General features: G+C 30.4%; 1 protein-coding gene across 1 annotated transcript in view; it reads left to right on the forward strand.

The window, feature by feature from the left end:
• The window catches only part of LOC118189814 (uncharacterized), a 236,973-nt gene that overhangs the window by 104,413 nt on the left and 118,675 nt on the right, over positions 1–13,885 (forward strand). Inside the window, exons 4-8 of the mRNA XM_085812833.1 lie at positions 2,268–2,312; positions 2,455–2,517; positions 5,405–5,485; positions 11,422–11,499; positions 11,607–11,669. Coding sequence (XP_085668959.1) covers positions 2,268–2,312; positions 2,455–2,517; positions 5,405–5,485; positions 11,422–11,499; positions 11,607–11,669 — 330 coding nt within the window. The remainder of the gene's footprint in view (positions 1–2,267; positions 2,313–2,454; positions 2,518–5,404; positions 5,486–11,421; positions 11,500–11,606; positions 11,670–13,885) is intronic.

A 13,885-nucleotide genomic window follows, 5' to 3' on the forward strand; every position in this document is an offset into this window, starting at 1 on the left:
CAATAGCCATTATAGCAGGCAACTTCTTTTGAAGCCTTGCTAGCTATGACATATTCTGCCTCAGTGGTGTATAATGGTACATACTGCTGTCAACAGTTTGCCAGACTGTTTTCGGTTAAAGTTATATGCATTTATATCTTCAAATAGATACAGGGCTTAGAATCGAAGTTCTAATTCAGTATCTTCTTAATTTTTAGACTTTAGCAATCAATTTGAGTGCAAGTCAAAAAAATAAATAAAGTTACTTGTATCTCTCATCTTTCTCCCCCCCAAATGATAACAGTGTATGTTAGGTGAAAAGTATATATATATAAAATATTAATTAAATAAGGTGTAACAAATTTGATTATTTTAACTTAATTTGACGTTAAAAATTTTGACTCAATGGACAGCAGTGTTCACAAGACCAAACTTTACAAGTATTTTCTTGACTCAAAGGTTCTGAAATGAAAAGAAGAGTCTCTGCAGAATATGCTTTTCATAACTAAACACATTTTGCTTGTTTATTTTATTTTACCTACAGGAATTTAGCTGTTAATGTTAACTTGATAGCTTTCTTTCTGAAGACGTGGAATCTAGTGCATTCTTTTTCCCACATCAACTTAAGTCCACATTGCAATTTTACTGCAATGTAGTGTTTTGGATTAAATGGAATTAAATTATTTAAAAAAATTTCTACTAAATCATTGAAAATGGGCAATTAAAACTGTACTAACTACATTTGATGACATAGTGTGCTGTTTTGGAGATTTCGTGAAATTTTAAATTTTCGTCAGAAAGTTCATTATTGGTAATCAACTTTGTCAGAAAGTTTGCCATTTGCAATCAAAATTCTCATATTGAACAATTTATTTTGGGTTTTATATAGAATAGTAGCAGATAATTCTTTTGTTGTTATGTATTTCTTTATAACTAGATTTATGTATATATTTTTTTGAGAAAAATTGAAAGTTTAAGTTTTGGAAGGCCTTTCTTGTCAGTGCTGAAGCCTTTAAAATCTCTGCCTGCAACACAATCTAGCCATAATTTCCTCCAGGCAGAATTCATGATCCTGTATGCCCCTTGTTGTCCAGCTTTATTAATGAGAATTAAGTAATAGAAAATTGAGTATTAATTTGGTATCAGAGGTTATCTCAATACACTTATGAAAACCATTTGTTGTCATTCGTAACTCGAGACATTATTCATCATTCTTTGCTCAGATAATTTGCTTTTGTTAACCAATATTTTTTCACATAAGAGGGCATTCATAATCTCTGAAGTTTTACTCTATATCTGGATAAATTGCAAAAGGAAAATAATCAAGTGAAATTCTCTTTTTTAATTACAAAACAAAAGTAATCAAATAAGAATAAATTAATATCAAATTTTAAGTAAATTTTTAAAAAATTTCAAATCATTCAGTGCAAGACAAAAGAAAATATGTACTTACTATAACTTGAAATTACAATTAAAATATGTGCATGCATTTTTATATGCAAAGAATATGCAATGCAGTTTTTTATTTCATTCTTTTCAGTTTTTTTATTCTTATTAAGAATTCTAATTAGCCTATCAGTACACTGCAGGTTTTTTGCAACTTATGATTTCATGCATTTCTGTCATTTAAGAACTCTTAAAAAAAATAGAAATAAATAAAAGTTTCTATATGGAGGGTTTTTTTTTTTTTAATAAATTTTAAAAATCTGCATTGCATATTCTTTGAATATTAGAATTAATTTTTAAAATTTCATCATTCCCAGTTTTCTTTCATCTTGTGTCATTCTGATCTGTTCTGTAGGCATTGATTAGATGAAAGTGTCATCTATCAACATTGATATCATCTTATGTATATATAATATGCAAAGACTAAGAAAATTTATTTGGCAAAAATAAAGTTAAAAATTGTTAAAAAATATCAAGATATTCAGTGCATATATAATGTTGTAATATTTGTTTCAGTATCATCTTTGCAAAAAAAATAAAAAATTATCTTCACTACCAAACCGAGGACCATGCTAGATCTGTGGATTACTAAACTTTAATACATTGGACATAAAAAATAAAAATAAATCATTAAGTATAATAAATAATTTAGAAATGATCTCATCAGTAATGTGATGATTGTATTTATTGCAACACAATGGTATTGAACCAACTATCAAACTTTAAATATAAAATTTTATCAGGTATATTAAAATATGTATAAATGTAATTTTTTTACTATAAAAATTATAATTATAAAAAAGACTGTCTAATCTTTTAATTTTTATTCTAAAACTTTTCAGGGTGATCCTGGTGTACCTGGCTTTGAAGGAGCACCTGGAATTCCAGTATGAAACTGCTTTCTTTCTTCAGCTTATTTTATTTTTAGTTCCCTATGAAATTATTCATAATATTTAATTTGAGAACTTTGTATGTGTTTTGAACTGGAGTGTTGGTTTGAGTTTAAATATCAGCAATTATAAATTTTAGGGTCTTCCTGGAAATGAAGGACCTTCTGGTGAACCTGGATATCCAGGGTGCAACGGAACTGACGTTAGTATTTTATGGTTTTATTAATTATTGTAATATTGTTCATTTTTATAGTAAGCATATGTTGGAGATTATTTGTATTTAAGACTTTTGTGAGGTAAAAATAGATAGTTAATAAAAGAACTCATTTGTAAATTCTTATTTCATTTCCAAAAATTCTACCAGGAATTAAAATGTAATGCTAGTTTTTTACCATAATTCTTTTTTATTATATAAAATCTGCTATGATATTTTAGGTTTTATAAAATGCTAAAGTAAAGGAAAAAAATTGAGTTTATTTTTTGTTGTTGTCATTGTGACTTAACTGACTTGTCTGATACATGTTTATTTTAACAGTATTAGTAATTTATTTTGTTGTAATAGATAAAATGAAACCTCTCAAAGGTGACCTCCTATAGTTCCAGATTTCGGTCTTCTCCAGAGGTGGCTGCTTAGAGTATAAAAAATGATGAAGTCCATTGCCATTATTTAATTATGTTTAAAGATATATTGGTTTATTCTAGAGGTGGTCACTTTGGGTGGTAGCAGCAGTGAAAAATTTTTTTTTTATATATATTTTTTAATTGCTAAGGAAAAAAAGTGCAGTGCTAAATTTTAGAATATTGCATTGCGTGAAAAAAATGAGGTGAACAGCATCATAATTTACTAATTTATCTCTTTTTTGAGGCATACTTTTTCTTTTTATCTCTGAAAAGTCAGTTTTATTAATGATCACGAAAAGAAATAGTACATATATATTACTCTATTGCTGGAATTATTTCTGTTTCAGCTGGCCAAAAAACTTTAAGGGCAACTAGAATATCAATTGTATTTGATTTATAATGTGCTTTTAAAAGTGAAAGAAAGTAGAATATAATTATAGATCATTTCAAGAAATAAAAGATAAATGTCATTTAATCAAAATGTTTATAACTAGCATTTCTTTTATGGTTAGAAATGTTTATTGCAGATACCCATTACTACAATCAGTTAAATGACTCTGTGTTGTTGAAAATAATGAATGCTATCTTTTTAAATTAATGGCTGATCTCAAATTTTCATCATTTTTGTTTCCTTCCAACCAAATGAATGAATTCAAACATATTTGATGAATTTTATAAGAGAAAAAGTGTGTAAAGTTTTCTGGAAATCCTTTACATTATGTAATTAAATATGTGTTCATTTGCACAAAATTGCTACTTGATGATATGGAATTTTCAAGGAGCACACAAGCACCAAAGAAACACAAGTGTTTAAGTCTGTGCCTTGGTAAATGGTTATGTGAATAATCAATTTCATTCTAGGGCCAAGATCTGTGTATGTTGAATCTCAAGTGATTGAATTCTGAAGAAATAACAGTCACTAATATCCATCCCTTTTTAGGGATATGAACTGTGAGCCTAGCTGTGAAGCAGCTGCTTTTGCTAACTACTGTGGAATAATTAGGATAGCTGATGAAATAAATGAATACATATGATACTTCTTTTCAGTAATTTGAAATTGTTTAGAGATCATATATTCCTTCTGTTTATAATCTCTTTTTATTCATATTTGAATGATTGTTTGTAATAAGGAGATATATTGGGTCATCCAGAAAGTTCGGCGGTTTTTCAAATAAAACAACTTTTTTTGTAATTATTTTGTTACTGCTGATAAAGAGTGACTTTAATCGAAGTGGATGTGTAAATATGATCTTTTCTGCTCGTTGCATAATTTTAGCATGTGTTCTGGCATAATTTTTGTTTCAATGCAATGCCCAAAAGGTGCAATGGAAAGCCCAAAAGTTTATTTTCACCATACAGTGCTCTTTTATCTTAAAAAAGGAAAAAATGCCCTATATGTGAATAAAGTGCTATTTCTGCTGACACAGTTTGAAGGTAGTTTGAGAAATTTAAGTGTGGAAATTTCCTCCTTAAGGGTGATGTTTGCTTTGGTTAATCATCCTTGTAAACATGGACCTATTAAAAGAAGCTATCACTGAATATCCACACTATAAAGTTCAGGAACTATCTGGTAAACTAAATATCCAAAACGTACAGTACATAATCATTTGAAAAAGAATGAATATGTAAGCCACTACAGTATGTGGGTTTTCTACACTTTAACAAAGCAGAATATGCTTGCTTGAGTTTTAGAATGGTTCTTTGCTGGAAAAAAAATAAAGACACTTCTTTTTCGAAATGACTGATTATGAGAGATGAGGAGCAGATATCATGGGAATGATTCTAAAGAACCTTCTTTAGTAACATCGAAAAGGGCCCTGCATCCCAAAAAAGAATTGCTTTGTATATTGTTGAATTATAAAAGAATTGTATACTATGAATTGTTGCCACCAAATAGACCGTAAATTCTAAGCAATATTTTTCTCAAATGCCAGTTTTAAAAGCAGAAATTGAAGCTGCCCAGAACTGACCTATCTCTGAAGTGCTTTCATCAAAGTAATGCTCAGTCCCACATTTCAATGAATATCAGACAAAGACTTAGTGAGTATAGCTAAGATGTTTGGTGTTATTTCCCATATTCATCACACCTTTTCCTCTCAGATTTTCATCTCACTTCAAAATTCTCTGAAGGACTTTGGAGACAGTCCAATAGTGTCTTGATAACTTCTTTGCAAATAAATCTAAAGACCTTTTTCAAAAAGGAATTTTCCACCTGCCAGAGAGGTGGCAGAAAGTCATGGAACAAAATGGTGCTTATGTGATCCAATGTATTTTTTTATATTTTTTTATTTATATTAAAGAAAAAAGGAATTAAAAAAAAAAAAAAGAAAGAAAGAAAGAAACTGCTGAACGTTCCAGATGACTCAGTATGTAACATTTAAACTTTACCATGGTTATGTTATGTTTGTACATTTTAGATGGAACTGCCAGTTAAGTTTAAAGTAGCATTTAATATTTTTATTTTGTAGGGCAGGCCTGGTTTGCCTGGTAGAATTGGATTGCCTGGGCCTACAGGACCACCTGGTGCAGTTGGACCATATGGTGAAAAAGTATATGTTTTTATTGTTTTGTTAGTGGAAATAGATTATTGAATAGTTACTTTACAGACTAATCTTACTTTTACGATGAATTAGTTTGTATTGGCTTGTATTGTATATTGGCTGAAATGTAAAGTATTTCTTCCTTTCTTATTAAAATATCTTCATACTATCTGTGCTTTTTTTATATGTGCAGTCTGATATTTAATAAATATATTAAGATTATCACTTATCCTGTATGATATATGTTTTTATGTTATATAATTTAATTATTATTATGTAGCTTTGTTATGTTTAATGTTAACTAATATATTTATTTAAGAATTATATACAGATGATATTTCTTGTAGAACATGATAAAATATGAGAAAGTCTTATGCATATAAGTTTGATATATGATCTTGAACATGTCAAGATCATGTGTGAGAGTTTTTTATATTATATGCAAGCTCATTTTCTCTCTTGTACAATACATTTAAAAGGTACCAAACCATTTTACATCTAAGACTGTCTAATATTTGGGCTAATATGAAGATGTAGAGATATAGTGTTTTTGTCTTGATGTACATTGTACATGTGTAGATATGATTCAAGAGCATGAGACAGAAGAGGTTCAAGGTATGAATGCAAACTGTTAGAATGTATAGCTTTATGAAAAGATTCCAGAAAGTATATTTCATACATTGAAAGTAAATATAATTTCATGAAAAGCAGACACAGCAACATTCCAACATTATCTTAATTGAAATTGGGGTATTTGTCATACCACTGCACCAATTTTTTTATTCCTCTTTCATGGAATTTTGATGCCTGGTTTTGGAACCTCTGTGTTATAACCAGCTGCATCTCTGTATTACTTTAAAACTGTTAACTGGAAGAAACTTTTTCAAGTAAATGAAATACCTGTAGATTCAAACTCACTATAAGTGCATTTATGACTGTATGGCAGATGTTCAAATGCTGTTTAACTCCTTCAGAAGATTGGTTTTGTAATGAGCCATATGAGGCCAAACATTATCATACAACAAGACATTGCTGATGTTAAATCCACCACTTGGATTGCTTTAAATGTACTATCACAGTTTTTGCAATGTATCACTGTAACAGTTTCTGGAAAAGCAGGTATGACATGATGTATAGCTGCCAGAGCTGCAACTAAGGAGCAGGAAATGCTGCTACATTTATTCCTCAAGGTTGTCAATTATGATTGATGGCCACCTACTGTACTCCTCATCATGCATATTTTGTTAATTTTCTGAAAACTAACTTTACTAGCCATGCACTGTATTCGGACCATACACTGATCAGAACTGATGATGAATTTTTATCAGTGCTATGTACCTTCAAAACATTATCATGGACTGAACGTCAGAGAGGCAAAAGATAGAATGTGAGTTGACATCTACAGCTGCTGCAATGATGCTACTATAAATAATTAAAAAATTATGCCTATGCACATGATGGCCATATCATTAACACCTCACGCATGTGCCCTACCCTTCTATTACCGTCTGTTAATACCGTCTGTACCGACTTACCGTCTGTTAATGTAAAGAAACATTAACTTCTGAACCTAACTCCTATAGCTGTCAGTTGTAAAATGAGATATGATGAAAGCATAAGAAGAATGTAATTTTTTTTTTAAGCCCGAATAGGCATTAGCACAGAAGGGCTGTTAGTCTCAAAATGGCATTTTGTGTTGAATCACTTTTCAAATTGTAGTCACCAAATATTATCACCATGTATTGTATTTAAAGAAACTAAATGATGAGGAATCTGCATGAATGCATGTTTCTTGCATTGTAAAAGAACAATGGTACCTAGAGTCATCAAATTTTGAATAACATAGTCCTCCACCCGAACATGGGCACCTGGAAGCCCAAATTTGGAATTTGTTTTATTATTTATTTCATATTTTGTAAAACTTTAATGAATTTTTGATTAAAAAATAATTTCAAAGCGAGCATTGGCAACACGTTAGGGAATAAAGCATTTTTATCTTTAGCATGCAAGACTGTGTATCAGAAATTCTAAAGATATGCTGTTTTTAAATACTTTTAGCCCAATGTTGCATTAGCTCAAATAATAGGAAATCTGGTAAAATCCTAGTATACGGCATGACCTTAACGAGTTTTTACAATTGTCGCCAACACCAAAATGACTCAATTACTATTCATCATAAATACCCCATTAACTGCTCATCATAATGTCGCCAAATCTTGTATATACCATATACTAAGATTAAACCTAAAATCTGAAAGCTTTCAGATTTTTTAAATTATTATTATTATATGCAAATTACATGAGCTTTAACTGGCTCTTGCTAGCTAAAGTTATCAGAATTTAACGTGTGTGAAATGTTTCAGATTTTAAATAATGCTGAGTAAATGTTTTAAGTGGCCTCAGAAATATCTTTGATCTTGATGTCATCGGCCAAATCATATAAAAGTCAGTAAAATACTATCATATACAGACCATTTTGTTATTTGATGAATTTGAAAGCAATTATAACAAAAAAAAGACTGGTATGTTAAATTTGACTTCACTATAATTATAGAAGTGCTGTAAATGTTCAGTTTTTTATAGTAATTAATTTCTGAAAGATTAGTTATATGTAGAGAAAAAAAAAAATCCTATATGCTGATACTGCATTCGTGGAAATTACCATGAAATTTACCAGATTATAGATATAAGAAAATTCAGATCCATAAGCATCTGAATATTCACTGTAGAATCAGCCTTATATTGCATATAGGAATTGCATGTATGTCCACCATTTTCATCAGTCACAGTCTATGCTTGTTTGAAAAAGACCACTTTCTGTTAAATGTTTGTAGAAATTTCTGTCCGTTTATCCATGAGAACTATAGTGAGTCTAGCCATTGAAACTGGGTAATTTGGCCAAGGTAATATGCATTCTAGTTCTTTTCAAAGGTGTTTGGTAGAGTTGAAATCAAGTCTTTCTGAGTCCAGTTTTTCAACTCCTAGCTCTTCAAAGTATAGAAGTATATTTCTTGCTGTGTGTGAGCCATTTATTGCCAGAAGATTGGAAGTGCATTGCCATCAAGAATATCAAAGTACATCTCAGCTTTTTTATTTATTTATTTTTGGTACAGGCTAACCCCCACTTCCAAATAAAAAATACCGCAAGTCATCATGCCTCCACTGCCAAATTTGATAGTTGGCACAATATGCTTGGATATGAAGCTTCCTTGTTACTTAACATATCATCACAAAAACCTTAGTAGAAATTGCCAAACTCTGGTAACCGTTCCATAACAGTTCTTTGGAGTAACCATATCCATTGTGAGTTGCAATCCAAAAATTTACTGTATCACGTTTTTCCTCTGTAAAAAATCACAAATTGTGTCAAAGTGGTTTGCGCTAATACACAACTACTGCTTTCTCATAGCATATGCTAAACTTCTACATATCTATCAGATTTCTGGATCAGATAGTGTGATTCATCACTCCAAAGAACTTCCACTACTCCAGAGTCCAATGCCAACGAGCTTTGCAATATTGCAACTGATGTGTGGCATTGACCATCCTTATAGTTAGGTTTATGAAACACTGTATAGCTGTGAAAACCTTTTTTAGCTATCGGTGAACATGCCTGGTATTAGTGATGACACCTGGGCAATTTTAAGCTCATGAGTTATTTTGCCAATTGTCATTTATGATTTTTTTCCCAACTCTCGTGAGAATGCATCAACTGCAGTCATTAAATCTAGGTGGTTTATCATTTCATGCTCCAGACATTTATGTTTCTTAAAAATATCATTTAGTTCATTTAGGCAGATGTAGCAAAGCTGTATTTCACAAACTGGGTTTGTTACAGTGATATCAATGACTGTGCTATGTTTGAAATCACTCATCTCTACCGACTTACTCATAGTAATAGTAACATCTTACCTCCCTCTGCTATCTCCAGCATTTTTGTTTCATTTGATGACATTTCAAACTGTAGTAACACAGACACATGTTCTCCTTAGGCAGATAACGCTAGTTTTTTGGGGGGTAATCAAAATATGCCAAACCAAACCAACAGATATCTGAACTTTTCCTCTTCAGATATGTTTTGTCCTTTTTTTAAAAGTTTGTGTTTTTATTTCTTAACATTTTAGTTTAAACATGAGATCCAAGCTAATATATCAGCATTTATGCATTAATGCAACCACCTTGTACAATTTGGCAATTTTTTACTGATTAAAAGGTAAAATTTACTTATTGTGCTCAAGCTGGTGATTTTTACATTTTTTTAAAAAAGCTATGCAAACTATCAATATTTATTATACATCAGCACACATTATCAACATGTCAAAAGAAAACATGTTTTAGCAATTTAAAACATATATTTTAATTGTTAAATAAATTTTATATAATACATTAAAAAAAACACATTTTTTCTGAAATCTTTCTTTGAAATTTTTGCGCTGTTCTTCTCCCCGTGCATACACATATATGTTTGGGCTTTAAAAAAATAGGAGAATTGCACAAACTCAGCATAGTATGCAACTTCAACACTGTGCACCTACTTTCTGCCAAATGCATCTCATTGCTCCCTTTTTTTTGCAGCAAAATACAGTACAAAGTCTGTAATCCGGATGTCCATTATCCGGAATGATCTATAATCCGGACCTCAAAGCCACAAATTTACGCATGCGCTTTTAATGCGTGCCTCTGCTACGCATGTACATAAAACGTTTACCCATGCATGCTTCCGATAGTGAAGAAAGTGACAGAGACTAAACGAAAATGAAAAAATTTCAATTGACAAGTTAGTCGGTATTCTTGACACAGCAATTGCAGGACTTGAACAATGGAACTTTGTAACTGAACAAGAAATTATGTCAGTTTATAGAATTAAAGAGAAAGTATTAGCACAAAAAACGAAGCACCTTAAACAACTTACATCGAAAGAACTGTTTAATAAAGTAAACAAATAAATTTTAAGCTTTTTCTTTTTGTAAATTTTGATACTCTTTAGATCATAATTGCTCTTTATTTCATAAATTACGGTTTCATATTTTTAATTGTATAATTTTTGCATGCCATTGTACCATATTTAAATTGATGATCTATAATCCGGAAAACCCCCTAATCCGGAATCGCCGAAGTCCCGACGAGTCCGAATTACGGACTTTGTCCGGATTACAGAATATTGTATTGTATTCCTTCAGAAATTTTACCATAGTAGCTTCTATTGCTGGCAAATCCCACAAGTGCATATTTTAAAATTGAATTTGAGGCAAAAATTATTTCAGTTTGTTTATAAAAACTATTGGATTTTGGAATACAACAAAAGAACAGTAATTAAAATGGTGACACTGATTGACTGAAAAATTTTTATGATGATAATTACCTTAAAGATGATTGCCAGAGTTTGGTGTAATCTGAAAATTTGGCAACTTTTACTGAGGTGATTGCAATAATATGTTAGTACCAATAAATCTTACAAACTTGGTGATTATTGGGAACTTTACTGTGATTTAATTTCTCTTATATGCATTACAATGGATGCGTTTCAATATACTTATTACATAAAATTTGATCATACGTAAAATGCAATAATAATCTTTCTGATCAAAAACTACTTTTCGTTAATAAAATTTTATTATAGCTGCTACAAATTTGTTGGAATTCAATATCAGCTATTTTTTTCTAGATATTCATCTCACATTTTGTAGTCACATGATAAGTAAACATATATGCTGATACTTTCTAACACATTTTATTCAAATGCAGTAAAATTTCAGAATATTATTTAAGAAAATATACCTTACATTTAATTAAATTATTTAAAAAACATTTTATTCACTTTAGTTTTTAACTTTAGACTGCTAAAATATTGTAGTTGTTTCTATTACTGTGTGTAAAATTTATTGTAACTTTTCTTTTTTTCTGTATTATTTAACTTTTAGGATTAAAAAGGCTTTTCTTTGTAGGGTGACCCAGGGGATGGTGGCATCAATTCTATCGGTGTTCGAGGTGATCCTGGTGAACCCGGTCGTCCTGGTGTTGCTGTTAGTAATATTTTTTAATAGAACTATTTTTATCTTTTGTATTTTTTAAAACAAATTGTTTGCATGCTATATTATACATTTTATTTGATAATTTTACTTATTTTTAGGGTTATGTAGGTTTTTCTGGATTTAGTGGTGAAAAAGGAATGCGTGGTGATCCAGGGCTTCCTGTAAGTCAATTTTAATTTGATATCTCACCTCAGTTAAGTTTTTAACATGAAATGTAAGTACTGTACATGTATTTAAATTATTGAAAATAATTAATTAAGCCAATTATTAAAGGCAGTTATTTTAGAAGTCATGTCTTTGCAGAAAGTCCTTTTATTTAACTACATTGTTCATTTATCTGCTTTTTAATAGATATATTTGGTTTTGTTATATACAGTACAAAGTCTGAGATCCTTATGTCCAATATCCGGAATGACTTAAAATTTGGACCTCAAAGGCATCACCAATTTTTTTTTTTGGGGGGGGTATGCTTTATGTATGTGTGTTTAATCACCCCACACACACACATAGTAAAACATGTGGAGAGTTCTGATTCTTAATTTCACTTAGGCACTAAATAAAATGCCTCGTTATTGAAGAAATAATTATTTTAGCATAAATTTGTATGATCAATAATTTAGATCCATAGCTGTGTATCTGCTTGGCATACACCTCAAACCGAAACATTCTACATTTAATTTTACACTTACTAATATTTTATACCTTTGACGCCAACCTGGCAGATCATTATTCATTGTATTTTGCTTTCATCACCGCATGTTATCAACACACGACAAATTGAGTAATGACTTATGTAGTGATGCCTAAATGATTTTTTTATATATATTAGTAATGGAATAACAAACAGTGTGGTAACCTTTTATGTTGACGTTATGCTTGGTGATGATTACAGATTTAAGTTAAATATGCTAAGAAACGTTGACGAGGAAAAAATTTAACAAAAATTTCTTTCTGTATGCTAAAAATATAATTTATTAATTATATTCATAGGCCAAAGATTACATTTAGTGCTGTTTGAATTAAGAATAACTGATTTTTTATCCGCATAAACCCAGAACCAGCGCCAGGGTTCGTATGGTCATGCCAGGCGGCAGAATTTAGGGAAAACAAAGGGAGGTGCTTGGTAGTAGAATTTAGGACCTGCAGAGACTGCTTCAGGTAGTAAGATATCTAGCACCAGCCCTTAATAAGCCTTTAAGTATATGTGGGAATTTATTTATTCAGGTTTCAGATAAGCCTTAAGCATGTGCAAGAATTAGACGTAAGTATAATAAATAACTAAACTAATACAATTCAGACTTAATTGTCTTAGTTCATGATAGCCAAAGCTGTATGTATGCTCTTGAAGCAGCTTTGATAGAAGCAAGATAAAATTTAGCGGAACAACTTGTCTTTAGTAGCCAATCTCATGATACATGACCAAACGTGTATAGTGAACGACAGCTAAATTTTATGTTGATAGCCGGGAATTTGAAGGTTTTTCGGATATCGTAAACCAAAGGTGAAATTTTCCAATTAACAGATTCTGTAAAGAAATGTGGACAAGTGGTAATAAATGGAAATGATATAAAAGAAGTTTCTCATTTTAGTGACAATGCTTTCCAATCATCAATAAATTAATGGATGGTGAAATCTGTAGTATGGTTCTAGATCCACAAAATACCACTACAGTAAGACATTATATTTACTAAAGTGAAAGTGTTACTAAAGTGAAGAAAATGACAGAGAAGTTACTGAAAATGAAAAATTTCGATTGACAAGTTAGTCGGAATTCTCGACACAACAATTACATGACTTCAACAATGGAACTTTGTAACTGAACAAGAAATTATCTAAGGAACAAGAAATTATGTAAGGGAAAGTATTAGTATAAAAAAAGAAGCAACTTAAATAACGTACATTGAAAGACATGTTTAATAAAGTAAAATAATAAATATTAAGCTTTTTTTATACCTTTTAGATCATAAATGCTTCATTATTTCATACATTACGATTTCATGTTTTTAATTTTATAATTTGTACATCCCATCTTAGTAGATTTAATCTCATGATCTAATATCGGAAAAATCTGGAATCGCGGAAGTCAGAACGAGTCTGGATCTCAGACTTTGTACTGTATTCATATTGTTATGTGTTTAGTTTAGCTTTATTAATGAGCTATTACTAGTTTTTATTTATTGCATGATGTCTGAGTTATTCAACGGGATCTGTGTGTGTTTTTGCTTGCAAATTAATTACATTTTCATAACATTATGAAATAGAGCCATTGCCAGAATAAGTTTATAAAATTCAAAAAGATTTTTCTTCCATGGTATCTTAAAATTTTGTGAAATTCTGAACTTTTACCAGAAAATTCTGTAAAACTTTTTTCAAAAGG

This window comes from Stegodyphus dumicola, chromosome 3 (genome assembly GCF_044657685.1).
Source record: "Stegodyphus dumicola isolate Sdum_Otavi_A_Nest chromosome 3, ASM4465768v1".
In the NCBI taxonomy this organism is placed as follows: Eukaryota; Metazoa; Arthropoda; class Arachnida; order Araneae; family Eresidae; genus Stegodyphus; species Stegodyphus dumicola.